Here is a 15422-nt window from a genome sequence, read left to right on the forward strand (position 1 = left end):
GTTGATTTAAATTTACTTGTTCTTTATTTTAAATATTGTATTTGTTCCCGTTTTGTTTTTTTACTTTAAAATAAGATATGTGCAGTGTGCATAGGGATTTGTTCATAGTTTTTTTTATAGTCCGGCCCTCCAACGGTCTGAGGGACAGTGAACTGGCCCCCCGCTAAAAAGTTTGGGGACTCCTGGGTTAAATGATACAAACAAAAATTATATTTCTGTGGCATTTTATCAACGTTATAACCACATAACATTGAATGAAATGACGTTATTCAGGGACCTGTGTTTTCATGTACACATGTGAACATGTTTGTACATGTATATGTGTATGCTATATGCATATACATGTATATATTTGATAGTTCTGTCCAATGAAAGGGTCAAGAGGCAAACATTCTAGTAGCAATGAGATCATCAAGCATCTTGATCTTGGTCTCTAATACCTTTTCCTACTAAAAGAAATCAGGGCTCCTCAAAAAAATGTCCAATTACAGAGTTGAGGTAGGGTAACTATGAGAGGCCAGAACACCTTGTTGTGCCAGAAAGATAGTGAAGAAGAGAAAAAGAAAGAAAAAGGAAAAGAAAAGAGAAAAGAAGACCAGGTAAGAATCATCATCAATGGATACTAGATCCAAGAAGGAAATTTGGAGGAGGGTGAGGATATCTTCTGCATGGCATAATGTGGCTTTCACACACTGCTTGTTGTTGCAAGTGGCAGGGGGAGGGAGGAAAACCACACCAGTTTTACAGTGAAGACATTGGCCAACACCTTGATGGGTCATCAAAATCACTATCGCTAATGATAACATGTGCCTCCAAATGTGATACCCAGAGAAGGACACAACATCATTTATACATAATTTTGCCCCAAAATGCATTAACCTCAATCTAAGAGGAAACATCAGACAAATGCAAAATAAGAAAAGGTTTGTTCTTTAAAAGGGGGAGGGACGTACCATATTCTTCAAATGTCAATGTCAAAATGAATTTTTTTTAAAAAGGGAACTGAAAAATGATGCTAAATAGACATGATACTTAATTAACTGTAATACCTGCTCATGGACTGAATCCTGAACTGAAAGGAGTAAAAATGCTACTGTTACATCAACTAACAAAAGTAGAACATGGATAATACATTAAGTAAAAATAGTATATCAATATAAATTTATAAAGTTGATAACTGTACTGTGGTTGTATAAAATAACATTCATACTATAAAATACAAACTAAATTGTTTAAGGGTAAAGAGTCATGAATGTATATGTAATTTACCCTCAAGTGGTTCAGAAAAAAATTTTGTGGAAACATACACATACTGTGTGCAGAAATGATAAAGAAAATAGGGATAAGTTATTACTAATACCAATCTAGGTATGAGAATATGCTGTTCCTAGTATTGTTTTTTTTTAATTTTATTAAATTTATATTATTTTATTTTCTAGGTATGAAATTATTTCTAAATAGTTATTTTCCATGTAGTCATGAAGACATCTAAAATCTAAATAACTTTTTCCAAAAAAATTAAAATATACTTCCATCTTTCACAAACCACAGTAATTGGAGCCTATTTTTTTCTCGTCGGCATTATGCTGCTGGGCCAATGCTTTCCACTGGTATCCCACTTAACCATCATGACAAATCCCATGAGGTATTTACCATCTTCATTTGACTGATAAAGAAACTCAAGCTTAAGAGAGATTGAGTAATTGGCTCAGGTTTCAGAGCTAGTATAAGGCGCAACTAAGCCTGAAACCAAGATATAACAAATGGGAATAAACATGCCCTTACTCCCTTTGCTGTGCTGTCATAAAATGCCTTATAAACACACCCTGGTATGAGTTAATAATTGTTCTCTAATTTCTTCCCATAAATAAAAATGCCTAAGGCCCTGGCCGGTTGGCTAAGTGGTAGAGCGTCGGCCTGGCGTGCGGAGGTCCCGGGTTCGATTCCCGGCCAGGGCACAGAAGAGAAGCGCCCATCTGCTTCTCCAATCTTACCCCTCTCTTCCTCTCTGTCTCTCTCTTCCCCTCCTGCAGCCGAGGCTCCATTGGAGCAAAGATGGCCTGGGCGCTGGGAATGGCTCCTTGGCCTCTGCCCCAGGCACTAGAGTGGCTCTGGTCGCAACAGAGTGACGCCCCTGAGGCGTAAAGCATCGGCCCCTGGTGGGCAGAGCATCGCCCCCTGGTGGACGTGCCGGATGGATCCCGCGGTCAGGTGCATGTGGGAGTCTAACTGTCTCTCCCCGTTTCTAGCTTCAGAAAAAAAAATAATAATAATAAATAAATAAATAAATAAAAATGCCTAATTTGGATGTAAAGCAAACAGAACTCCTATAACTGGTGGTGGGAATGTAAAATAAAATGGCACAACTACTATGGGAAGCTAAACACATGCAAACCCAATGATCTAGCAATTCCACCCTAAATTTATACTCAACAGAAACACATCCAAATGTACACTAAGAGACATGTACAAGAACATACATATCTACTCTTAAACTGTTAAAACTAATAAGTGAATTCAGCAAAGTTGCAAGATAAAAAATCAACATATAATAATCAGTTGCATTATATTAACAAACTACTCAAAAAATTTTTAAGAAATCCAATTTATTATAGCATCAAAAAGAATAAAGTACTTAAGAAAAAATTTAACCAATGTAGATCATATACACTGAAAACTGGAAGACACTGAGTCAAGAAACTGAAGATGACATAAATAGAAAGAGCTTTCATGCTCATGGACTTGAAGAATTAATCTTGTCAAAATGTCGATGTTACTCAAAGCAATCTACAGATCAAAGCAATGCAACTTTCACTGAAAAATCCTAAAATTCATATGGAACCACAAAAGAGCCCAAATTACCAAAGCAATCTTGAGCTGGAGTCATCACACTTCTTGATTTCAAACTACTTTACAAAACTGTAAAAATCAAAACAGTACAGTACTGGTATAAAAACAAGACACACAGAACAGAGAAACAGAATCATGAACCCATACATAAACCCAAGCATATAGGACCAAGTAATCTTCAAAGAAGGTACCAAGAATACATAATGGGGAAAGGATAGTTTCTTCAATAAATGGTGTTGGGAAAACTGGACAGTCACATGCAAAAGAATGAAATCAGACCCCTACCTTACAGCATACATAAAAATCAAGTAAAAATAAAGACTTGAATGTAAGAACTACAACCATAAAACTCTCTAGAAGAAAACATAGGAATGCCCTTCCTGACATTGGTCTGAGGGATATTTTTTCTTTTTTAATTTGACAACAAAAGCACAAGCAAAAGTAAAAAAGTGTTTATTCCTAGGTATTTTATTTTTTTTGTTGCAATCGTGAAGGGGATTATTTTTTTGAGTTCATTTTCTAATATTTCATTGTTGGCATAGAGAAAGGCTATGGACTTCTGTATGTTAATTTTGTATCCTGCGACCTTACTGTATTGGTTTATTGTTTCTAATAATCTTTTTGTGGAGTCCTTCGGGTTTTCGATGTATAGGATCATATCATCAGCAAAAAGTGATACCTTTACTTCTTCTTTTCCAATATGGATGCCTTTTATTTCTTTGTCTTGTCTAATTGCTCTGGCCAGAACTTCTAGCACCACGTTAAATAAGAGTGGAGAGAGTGGACAACCCTGTCTTGTTCCTGATTTAAGGGGGAAAGCCTTCAGTTTAGTGCCATTTAATATGATGTTAGCTGATGGTTTATCATATATGGCCTTTATCATGTTGAGATATTTTCCTTCTATACCCATTTTGTTGAGAGTCTTAAACATAAAATTGTGTTGTATTTTATCAAAAGCCTTTTCTGCATCTATTGATAAGATCATGTGGTTTTTGTTCTTTGTTTTGTTGATATGGTGTATTACGTTAACCGTTTTGCGTATGTTGAACCATCCTTGAGATTCTGGGATGAATCCCACTTGATCATGATGTATTATTTTTTTAATATGTTGTTGTATTCGGTTTGCCAGTATTTTGTTTAGAATTTTAGCATCTGTATTCATTAGAGATATTGGTCTGTAGTTTTCTTTCTTTGTGCCATCCTTGCCAGGTTTTGGTATGAGGGTTATGTTGGCCTCATAAAATGTGTTTGGAAGTATTGCTTCTTCTTCAATTTTTTGGAAGACTTTGAGTAGAATAGGAACCAAGTCTTCTTTGAATGTTTGATAGAATTCACTAGTATAATCGTCTGGGCCTGGACTTTTATTTTTGGGGAGGTTTTTAATAGTTTTTTCTATTTCCTCCCTGCTGATTGGTCTGTTTAGGTTTTCTGCTTCTTCATGACTCAGTTTAGGAAGGTTGTATTGTTCTAGGAATTTATCCATTTCTTCTAGATTGTTGTATTTGGTGGCATATAACAAAGAATGTAAAGGACCTATATAATGAAAATTACAAAGCATTGTTAAGGGAAATCGAAAAAGATACAATGAGATGGAAAAATATTCCTTGTTCTAGGATAGGAAGAATAAATATAATCAAAATGGCCATATTACCCAAAGCAATATACAAATTTAATGCAATTCCCATCAAAATTCCTATGAGATTTTTTAAAGAAATGGAACAAAAAATCATCAGATTTATATGGAACTATAAAAAACCCCGAATAGCCAAAAAAATCCTAAGGAAAAAGAATGAAGCTGGGGGCATTACAATACCTGACTTTAAACTATATTATAGGGCCACAATAATCAAAACAGCATGGTATTGGCAGAAAAATAGACACTCAGACCAATGGAACAGAATAGAAAGCCCAGAAATAAAACCTCATATATATGGTCAAATAATCTTTGATAAAGGGGCCAACAACACACAATGGAGAAAAGAAAGCCTCTTCAACAAATGGTGTTGGGAAAACTGGAAAGCCACATGCAAAAGAATGAAACTCGACTACAGCCTGTCCCCGTGTACTAAAATTAATTCAAAATGGATCAAAGACCTAAATATAAGACCTGAAACAATAAAGTACATAGAAGAAGACATAGGTACTAAACTCATGGACCTGGGTTTTAAAGAACATTTTATGAACTTGACTCCAATGGCAAGAGAAGTGAAGGCAAAGATAAATGAATGGGACTACATCAGAATAAAAAGTTTTTGCTCAGCAAGAGAAACTGATATCAAAATAAACAGACAGCCAACTAAATGGGAAATGATATTTTCAAACAACAGCTCAGATAAGGGCCTAATTTCCAAAATTTACAAAGAACTCATAAAACTCAACAACAAACAAACAAACAATCCAATAAAAAAATGGGAAGAAGACATGAATAGACACTTCTCCCAGGAAGAGATACAAATGGCCAACAGATATATGAAAAAATGCTCAGCTTCATTAGTTATTAGGGAAATGCAAATCAAAACTACAATGAGATACCACCTCACCCCTGTTAGATTAGCTATGATCAACAAGACGGGTAATAGCAAATGTTGGAGAGGCTGTGGAGAAAAAGGAACCCTCATTCACTGTTGGTGGGACTGTAAAGTAGTACAACCATTATGGAGGAAAGTATGGTGGTTCCTCAAAAAACTGCAAATAGAACTACCTTATGACCCAGCAATCCCTCTACTGGGTATATACCCCAAAACCTCAGAAACATTGATACGTGAAGACACATGTAGCCCCATGTTCATTGCAGCACTGTTCACAGTGGCCAAGACATGGAAACAACCAAAAAGCCCTTCAATAGAAGACTGGATAAAGAAGATGTGGCACATATACACTATGGAATACTACTCAGCCATAAGAAACGATGACATCAGATCATTTACAGCAAAATGGTGGGATCTTGATAACATTATAAGGAGTGAAATAAGTAAATCAGAAAAAAACAAGAACTACATGATTCCATACATTGGTGGAACATAAAAATGAGACTAAGAGACATGGACAAGAGTGTGGTGGTTACCAGGGGTGGGGGGAGGGAGGACAGGGGGAGAGTTAGGGGGAGGGGGAGGGGCACAGAGAACTAGATAGAGGGTGGCGAAGGACAATCTGACTTTGGGCGAGGGGTATGCAACATAATTTAATGACAAAATAACCTAGACATGTTTTCTTTGAATATATGTACCCTGATTTATTAATGTCATCCCATTACCATTAATAAAAATTTATTTAAAAAAAAAATCATCACCTGTTTCACTTGCAGGACTTATGAATAAAAATCTGTCCAAAGAGGTTTGCTTTTACCTGCCTTTTAAAATGTTACGGAAATGTGACAAACAAGTTTCATTAAAAAGTGCTGAAGCAAGACCAGGTGAAAAAAAAAAAAAAAAAAAAAAAAAAAAAAAAAAAAAAAGAAAAGAAAAAGTAAAAAAGTGGGACTACATCAAACTAAACAGCTTCTGCACAGCAAAAGAAATATTCAACAAAATGAAAAAGTAACCTATGGAATGGGAGAAAATATTTCTAAAGCATATTTGATAAGGAGTTAATAGCGCATATATATATATATGGAACCCCCTTGTGCACTCTTGGTGGAAATGTAAATTGGGATAGCCACTATGAAACACAGTATAAAGGTCCTTCAAAAAGTAAAAAATAAAACAATTATATGATCCAGCAATCCTACTTCTGGGTATATAGTCAAAAATGATGATATCACTATCTAGAAAAGATATCTACATTCCCATATTCATTGCAGTATTACTCCTAACAGCCAAGACATAAAAACAATCTAAGTGTCCATCAACACATGAATGGATGTATACAGTGGAATACTATTTAGCTATAAAAAAGGAAACCCTGTCATCTTTGACAACCTTGAGGGTACTGTGCCACTCAAAGTAAGTCAGAGACAAAAACTGTATAGATGTTATTCCACTTACATGTGGAATCTAAAAAATTTGTACTGGCCTGACCTGTGGTGGCGCAGTACATAAAGCATAGACCTAGAACGCTCAGATTGCCAGTTTGAAACCCTGCTTGCTTCCTGCTCCTCCCCCCACTTCTCTCTCTCTCTCTCTCTCTCTCTCTCCTCTCTAAAATAAATAAATAAAATATTTTAAAAAATTAAATTTAATTTAAAAAATTAAAGGACTGTACTATCAGGAACAGAGTACAGGGTGATGGGTGGGGAAAACAGGAGATGCTGGTCAAAGGGTACAGACTTTACGTTATAAGATGAGCAAGTTCCAGGGATCTCGTGGACAGCACAGTGACTACAGTTAACAATACTGTATTGTACACTTAAAAACTGTTGAGAGTAAAGCTTTAATATTGTCACCGAAACAACAAAATGGTAATTCTGCAAGGTAAAAGATATGTTAACTGACCTTTCTGTGGTAAGCATTTCATTACATACATATTTAATATCATCATATTGTATACCTTAAACTTATATAGTGATTTATCTCAATTAGAACTCAATAAAACGGAAGGAAAAAGTTAAATGAATCTGTATAGATAATCCAAACTGGGTATCATACAAAATCAATTGGAATAGGCATATCTTTTTGTGGATAGCAATAATAATTATTAAATTTAATTCTCTAGTGTTTATACAACATGCTAAGGTAATGAGGAAGTATACACACACACACACTCACAAGATAGGGAAAACAACCTTCAATTTAAAGTGGGCTGTGCACAGTGGGGTGATTGCTGGGGGTTGGGGAGGAGGTTGTGGGGGGATAAGTGGTGACAGGCAGAGATAACTTGGGGTGGGGAACACATGTTACAGTGTACAATGTGTTTTAGAATTGTGCACCTAAAACTGGTATAAATTTGTTAACCCGTGTCAAACCAATAAATTCAGTAAGGAGGAAAAAATACATAAAACAGGCTGTGTGTGATTTTAAAATATTCTGCCACTAAATTCTTTAATAATAATCCATCTACCTGGATTTAAATAAAAACCTAAGATGTAACACAATACATATGATTTCTAGAACAAAATCTAAAACTAGTGTTACAGATTTTTCTGAAATAAATTATTCTCACAAACTCACGTCAAGGTGCTCAAACTATATTGTGGAAGGTTATCAAAACTATAAGAAGAGCACTGCTTTATCAAATAAACTGCTATGCTACTTGCTCTTTAAAATTAATATGCATATATTACAACTAGTACACAAGCTGCTTCTGATTGTAATGAGGATAATCTATGACCAACCAATGAAAATTAAATTGACAAGTAAAAATCTTTATTATTAGCCACATAAAACACTAAATTTCAAATCCAAATAATGACTCTACTATTATATCTCATTAGTTCTCCAACTGCTGTCCTAGATGCTGACAATGAAACCATGGAGTACATACACAATGGAAGACTGGTTAATAGTATAATGAAAGTGCAAATAAAGTACTTAGAAAGTATCAGATAGGGCCATGCCTACCAGAAGCTTTCGTACCAAGAGCAAAGTCAAAATAGTTTTTTTTTTTTGTTTTTTGGGTTTTTTTTGTATTTTTTCTGAAGCTGGAAACGGGGAGAGACAGTCAGACAGATTCCCGCATGCGCCCGACCGGGATCCACCCGGCACGCCCACAAGGGGCTACGCTCTGCCCACCAGGGGGCGATGCTCTGCCCCTCCAGGGCGTCACTCTGCCGCGACCAGAGCCACTCTAGCGCCTGGGGCAGAGGCCAAGGAGCCATCCCCAGCGCCCGGGCCATCTTTGCTCCAATGGAGCCTTGGCTGCGGGAGGGGAAGAGAGAGACAGAGAGGAAGGGGGCGGGGTGGAGAAGCAAATGGGCGCTTCTCCTGTGTGCCCTGGCCAGGAATCGAACCCGGATCCCCCGCACACCAGGCCGACGCTCTACCACTGTGCCAAACTGATTTCAGTTTACGTAGTTTAAAAAAAAAAAAAAAAAAAAGGTATCTAATTATTGGATATACTATGTTAATAATTGCTTATTTTAAAATCTAGACCCCATAAAAACTAGCATTTAATTTCCTTTCAATTTAAACCTGTCACACTTTACTGAGGAAACAGGATCTCATCTCTTGAAATCTTTTGAAACAAGAACAGGTAAGTTATCTGCAAACATGCAAAGGGAGGAACTACAAACATAGGACTGTCTTTAGAGAGAGCATGATGTACCAGGAGGAATAAAAGAATTCTTCAAAGGCAGCCTGTAAGAGGAAGATCTCATGTCCTTACCTCAAGTAAAACTGAAATTTAGAGAGATTTTTTTAGTCTGCATATACCATGTACCATTACTGTTTGCTATTTTCCTATCAATAAAAAAGAACTCAAAATCAAAAGAGGTTAAAAATAGGCTGACCAGGCAGTAGTGCAGTGGATAGAGCATCGAACTGGGACACAGAGGACGCAGGTTCGAGACCTCAAGGTTGCCGGCTTGAGTGCAGGCTCACCAGCCTGAGCGTGGGATCATAAACGTGACCCCATGTACACTGGCTTGAGCCCAAAGGTTGTTGGCTTGAAGCCCAAGGTCACTGGCTTGAGTAAGGGGGTCATTCACTCTGCTGTAGCCCCCTTCCCAGTCAAGGCACATATGAGAAAGCAATCAATGAACAACTAAGATGCCGCAATGAAGAACTGATGCTTCTCATCTCTCCGTCTATCCCTATCTGTCCCCTGCGCGCGCTCTCTCTCTATCACAAAAAAAAAATAAAGGTAAAAAGAAAATTCAATGAGTAAATAATAAATAGATTCTGCTTTTAACATGGAAGAAAAATGAGCTTTCAAGAGAGGTAAAATTAAGATGCGTATAGTGTCCAAAAAACTGAGGGCACAAAATTTAGTTTATAATAAAACTATCAACTTAATGTTAAAGAATCAGGGATGAACTGGCTGCAGAAGAAAAAGGTGATCAATTGTTAATCCTTAAACTACCACAAAACTAGAGGGAACTGCGCCTCTTTACATTAAATAAGTATGTATACATATATAGTTTTTCACTGTATTTACTGCCATGCTTCCCGAGATCTGGAAGAAATCTGCAGTAGGCTTGGTGGGAGAAGATTAAAGCCTGGCCTATGGAAATGGACTTTAAAATTCAGCAGGAGGGAGCAACAAGCTGCATGATGGTGTAGAATGACTATGTAAGCTTTGGCACATTAACTCACGTTTCCTTTAAATTAACATAGAGGCATTCATCCAGGTTTTATATACACTTATATAAAATATAAATGAGTCACTTAGGTATATACATAGGCTAACATATTGTATATGCTTTGACTTTCACACCACTGCTTACAGAGATTTTTAATGCCTTCTTAGAAAAAGATCTTAGGATTTACATAGTACAAAGAACCCATATAACTTTAGGAGATGACAGAGAATAAATACCATGTTAAACATCCAATAATCTTGCAGTAGTGAAACCTCCTTGAATGAAATGCTGTTCATTCCCTCCTTCTTAATAGCAAGAGCAGAGAGCAATGTCCACTACAGCTGCTCACTGAAACCTTCAGATTTACTCTTCTGAGTATTCTGGACAGGTTAACAGAATTAGAATCTCTAAAACAGCTAGGTTCAAGTGCAAGCTAAGACGTGTACATGTTCCTCTACAGAAGAGGTACAGACTCTTTTAAAGCAAAGTATCTGGTTGGCATAGATCTAAAAACAATACAGGAATTTAATGCATGCACCATGTTAAATAATAACTATTATTTATTCCACTGGCAAAGACCACAAAAAAAAGTCAATAGTAGACAAAAAGAAAACCTGGATATCTGTCAAGCTGTTTACTTTTGGCATTAAAAATAAGTATTTTTAAAATCTATTTATAAAATATACCAAAAGTAATGTGCCTCAATCACCCCACTACGATTTTATCACATGCTTTAAGAAAATTTAAATAAATAATTATCAGATTAATATTAAATCAATAATCACAATGAGCTTTAGTTTAAAATTCATCAGTGAGCCTCACCAGGTGGTGGTGCAATGGATAGAGCATCAGCCTGAGTTTATGAGGACCCAGGCTTGAAAGCCTGAGGTCCCCAACTTGAGCATGGGTTCATCCAACTTGAGCTCGGGCTCATCAGTTTGAGCATGGGGTAACTGGCTTGAGAGTGGGCTCACAGACATGACCCCATGGTCGTTGGCTCAAGCAACGGGTCACTGGCTCAGCTGTAGTCCCCCGCCCCCCAGTCAAGGCACATATGAGAAAGCAATCAATGAACAACAAAGGTGCCACAACTATGAGTTGACGCTTCTCATCTCTCTCCCTTTCTCTCTGTTTGTCTGTCTTTCATTCTTTCTTGGTACTAATAAAATCCATCAATGAATAATAATTTACTGAGTAAGCACTATATTAGGCACATAAAAAACTTAACTACTTAATATAATGGGCTCAGAATAGAATGGATGACTTATTTGGAAAAGTGTCATCTCCTCATCTAAGTATACTTATGGAGTGGTTAGATTGCCAAAATATCAGGGATGACCCAGACAGTTTCTAGTTCTACCACAACAGATACTCATCACTTTTGCAATAAAATAACATAGATCCAAGTCTGCAGATTAAATGAAACATTTTTCCACCTATATATCCACATTCATCCAAGAATTATAGACAAATGCCATTATAAAGAGCCTCTGCATGAAAGAAGTGTCACAGTGCAAATGATGTGGCTTCTCCTATGTGATGAACTCTAGGTCTTGCTTCCATTTCCAGCAAAATGGCAAAATTCCCAATAGCGGCTCTAAGCCCAGAGCTAATTTCTCCTCTGTGGGAAAGGCAATGTAAAATCTACTATACAAAATTCTATATAAGAAAACTGTGCCTAACCAACTGTTTCAGAGAAGAGAAAAAATTATTATATAAAGTCCTAACATGATGTTATTTTCATAATACAAAGCTAAATTATAAAGAAAGCTAAAATAATAAAGAAAGAAAAAAGCTTGGTCAATTTCCTGAGCTTCATGCTAATATAGGTCTTACTTAGCATTTTCATAAGTGAACTGAAAAAAAATTCTCCATATGTTGAACAGAAATAAAATTTTGCATCTAAAAATATATTTAACTGTGTAGACAGGATCAATGTAATTAGTAAAGGGTTTGTGAATGGGCAGAAAAGCAACAAAGATTATTCAAAGGTATACAAAGACTTGTAAAAAATTTTTAATATATTGTATATATTTATGATAATGAGTTATGCAATACAGTGTGAAATAAGATCCAAGAACCTTATAGATCTGTCAGTGAAGATATCAACTAATGCCTGCTGCACATAAAAATACTGGGCCTCATCCAAAAGAATATTTTAAATATGACAGGACATGTTTTATCCTATATATATATAATATCATATATATATATATATATCATGTGGCTATAACTAGAATACTAAATATAGTGCTAGTCACTGTACCTTAGAAAAGGCTTAATGGGCTAGAAATGGATAGATATGTGTTTACTTATATAAATATAATCATATATATATTAAAGAAAAAACAACTAAATCTAATACAAATACCCTTATGATCTTGAAAAAAATGAAATACACAGTAAATATATATATGTCTTTGAGGCTTAATATATATTAGTATGGAATTCAAATAATGCTATTTTTTCATTGTTTATTCCACTTTGGTCTATTTGAGGGAGTTGTCTTTGTTCATGTTTACCTTTGTCTTGTATGATTTTCAGAGAAAAGGCAGAACTTAAATTTTCGACCACTTCCAATGTACCATGTTCTAGGACTAAAGAATAAGTTTTAAAAAGAAAATTTTAAATATCTATGTAGAAAAAAAAAGTATTTTAAGTTGCCCTAAAAGTTAATTTACCTTTCTTCACTGAAGCGACGCCCGATCTTGACTTTACACTTGTCCTGGGGGAGGCATGCTGCTAGTAGAGGAACTGTCCGCAACACTTTGCTTTCCTGTAATTAAAAAATTAATTAACATGTAGATTTTATTTTACTTAGACAAACACAGTTTTAAACATTTATGATGAACATCTGATTCATAACATACAGAATTTTCACGTCTTTCAGACCAGTTTTTAATAAAAAGAACTATAGTTTCTCTGATTTATCAGTAGTAAATATACTACAGATACAGTTTTTAATTCTACCTGGGTATGTTTAGAGGTTGATCAAAACAAGATAACATCAAATCATGGTTAAAATAATAAAAAATATAAGTTTGGCCTGACTGATGGTAGTAGTGGATAGAGCATCAACCTGGGACACTGAAGTCCCAGGTTCAAAACCCCAAGGTCACCGGTTGGAAGACAGGCTCATCTGGCTTGAGTGCAGGGTCACAAGCTTGAGCGCAGAATCATCAACATGATCCCAAGGTCGCTGGTTTGAGCCCAAAGGTTGCTGGCTTGAGCAAGGAGTCACTGGCTTGACTCGAGCCCCCTACCCTGCCATCAAGGCACATATGAGAAGCAATCAATGAACAACTAAAGTGACACAATTACAAGTTGTTGCTTCTCATCTCTCTCCCTTCCTGTCTCTCTCTCTCTAAAAAGTAAGTAAATTCATGTTTAACTAAATTCAATTATTTATTCTAAAAAACTTTTTATTCCAATAGTAATTAAATTTTCTAGAATGTAATCTCGAAGATAACTGCCTAGATATTTATGCCCAGAAAGCAAGGAACTGTTCAAAACTAGACAATGGAGCATATCAATGGCACACAGAAGCCAATCTTAAAGAGCTCCCAATGGCCAAACTGGAACATTGAGCAACAAAATAAGTAACACAGTATTTGGATTATAACAAAGTATAAAATATAAAGCCCAAGCTGACACAAATAAGTAAATGGGAGAAAAGAGACAAACCTTCCTTATAGAAAGAATTTCCAATAATAAATATAAATACTTCCCACTCAAGGGAGTGGAGCTTAATCTCTCCCTCCTACTTGAGTATGGGCTAAATATATAACCTTACTTCCAAAGAATAAAGAGGATGGACATGGAAGAAAAATTACTTTAGAGTAGAGAAATCTGGTGACCATTTCTATAAATTCCATTAACTATCACAAGCATTTCTTTTCTTCAATGTCCTACCATCCAACACTAAAAACTACCTTTCATGTCACAGAATTCTATGCTTTATCTCAGTAGAGTAAGGTGATTAGCTATTCTGCCTTAGCCTCCTAGCTTTCTTGGTTATCTTCATTTACAATGCTCAGTCACTCTCTGGCTTTCTTCATTGGCCCAAGTAGGAATATCTGCTTCATCAAATAAGTAACAGAGCCCCTTTCTACTCGGCCTACCTACATCCAGCCCAACATTATCAATTTATATAATTCTGTTTATATGTATCTTCACAGTGAATACTTTGACTACTGTAAAAAATGACAATGCCCTTAAAGAATATCAAACACTACTTACATTAGGAATATTATTTACTCAGCAAATTAACACACAGAACCATAATGTTACATATAAATTTACTATAATAGGTAAAAATAAATAAATTTATAATTAAATTACTTTAATAACAGAAAAGAAAAAGTATTGCACCCCTCTCCCCCCCATCCCCATGGAAGCTGTTCTGGGCCTGCATGTTTGTAGTGAGCTATGGGCATGAGTCTATCTTTCGCAGTAATTACATTTTTAAAGTTGTCTCAAAAATAAGACCTACTTCAAGAGATGCAAAGTGAAATTTAGAAGATGAGGAAGAGAGGGTAAAACCAGTTACTGTGCCTGGAAATACATGATAATCAGGATAAAAATAAGTGCAACACACCCAAATACAGGATAACAGTTCATGTAACCAACAGAGATATCATTTGTTAGATTGCTTGTGCCCATATAGAAGGATGTATGAAAGTCTGTGCAACTTATGCTCATGAACTCCCAAAGCGTGCTCTAAAGGTTGGCTGCATCACATTGTACTGGCCTGGTGCTGGCCTGCAGGCTTCTCAACAGACTTGAAATGGACAAGATCTCTGAAGGTCAAATGGAGGTGACTAAGACGAATACAATTTCGAAAGCACCAGGTTGATGGTCAACCTGCTGCCTTCACCTGCTATTTGGATGCAGGGCTCTCCAGAACTACTACTGGAAATCAAGTTTTGGGGAGGTGTGAATAGAGTCTCGTCTATCCTCATAGTACCAAATGATTCCCTGGTTATGATTCAGAGAGCAAGGAATTCAATGCAGAATTCCTTGGAAGGAATTCTGTACATTGGAAGCACATCATGGGTCAGAACACTGTAGGGTGTATATGTTACCTACAGAGAATCAACATTAGAGTAGCTAAAGTTAAGAATCAAATCAGTAATTTCGAAGATAAAGCAGAAAACACCCAATCAGAACAGCAAAAAAGAAAAAATGAATCCAAAAATATGAAAAGATTTTAAGGGGTCTCTCGGACAACATCCAGCATACCAACATTCACAACATAGGGGTGCCAGAAGGAGAAGAGAACAAGAAATTGAAAACCTATTTGAAGAGTGAATGACAGAAAACTTACCTAATCTGGTGAAGGAAGTAGACATACAAGCCCAGGAAGCATAGAGAATCCCAAACAAGTTAAACCAAAAGA

At 36.1% G+C, this 15422-nt stretch overlaps 1 protein-coding gene and 1 pseudogene across 1 annotated transcript in view; one reads left to right on the forward strand and one right to left on the reverse strand.

Moving 5' to 3' along the window:
- The window catches only part of LOC136386829 (tRNA-uridine aminocarboxypropyltransferase 2-like), a 40211-nt gene that overhangs the window by 9286 nt on the left and 15503 nt on the right, over positions 1-15422 (reverse strand). The window contains exon 3 of the mRNA XM_066357961.1: positions 12706-12800. Within this exon, the coding sequence (XP_066214058.1) occupies positions 12706-12800 (95 nt within the window). The remainder of the gene's footprint in view (positions 1-12705; positions 12801-15422) is intronic.
- On the forward strand, positions 13544-15237 carry LOC136386830 (large ribosomal subunit protein uL18 pseudogene; annotated as a pseudogene).

This window comes from Saccopteryx leptura, unplaced genomic scaffold (assembly GCF_036850995.1).
Source record: "Saccopteryx leptura isolate mSacLep1 unplaced genomic scaffold, mSacLep1_pri_phased_curated manual_scaffold_16, whole genome shotgun sequence".
Lineage (NCBI taxonomy): Eukaryota > Metazoa > Chordata > Mammalia > Chiroptera > Emballonuridae > Saccopteryx > Saccopteryx leptura.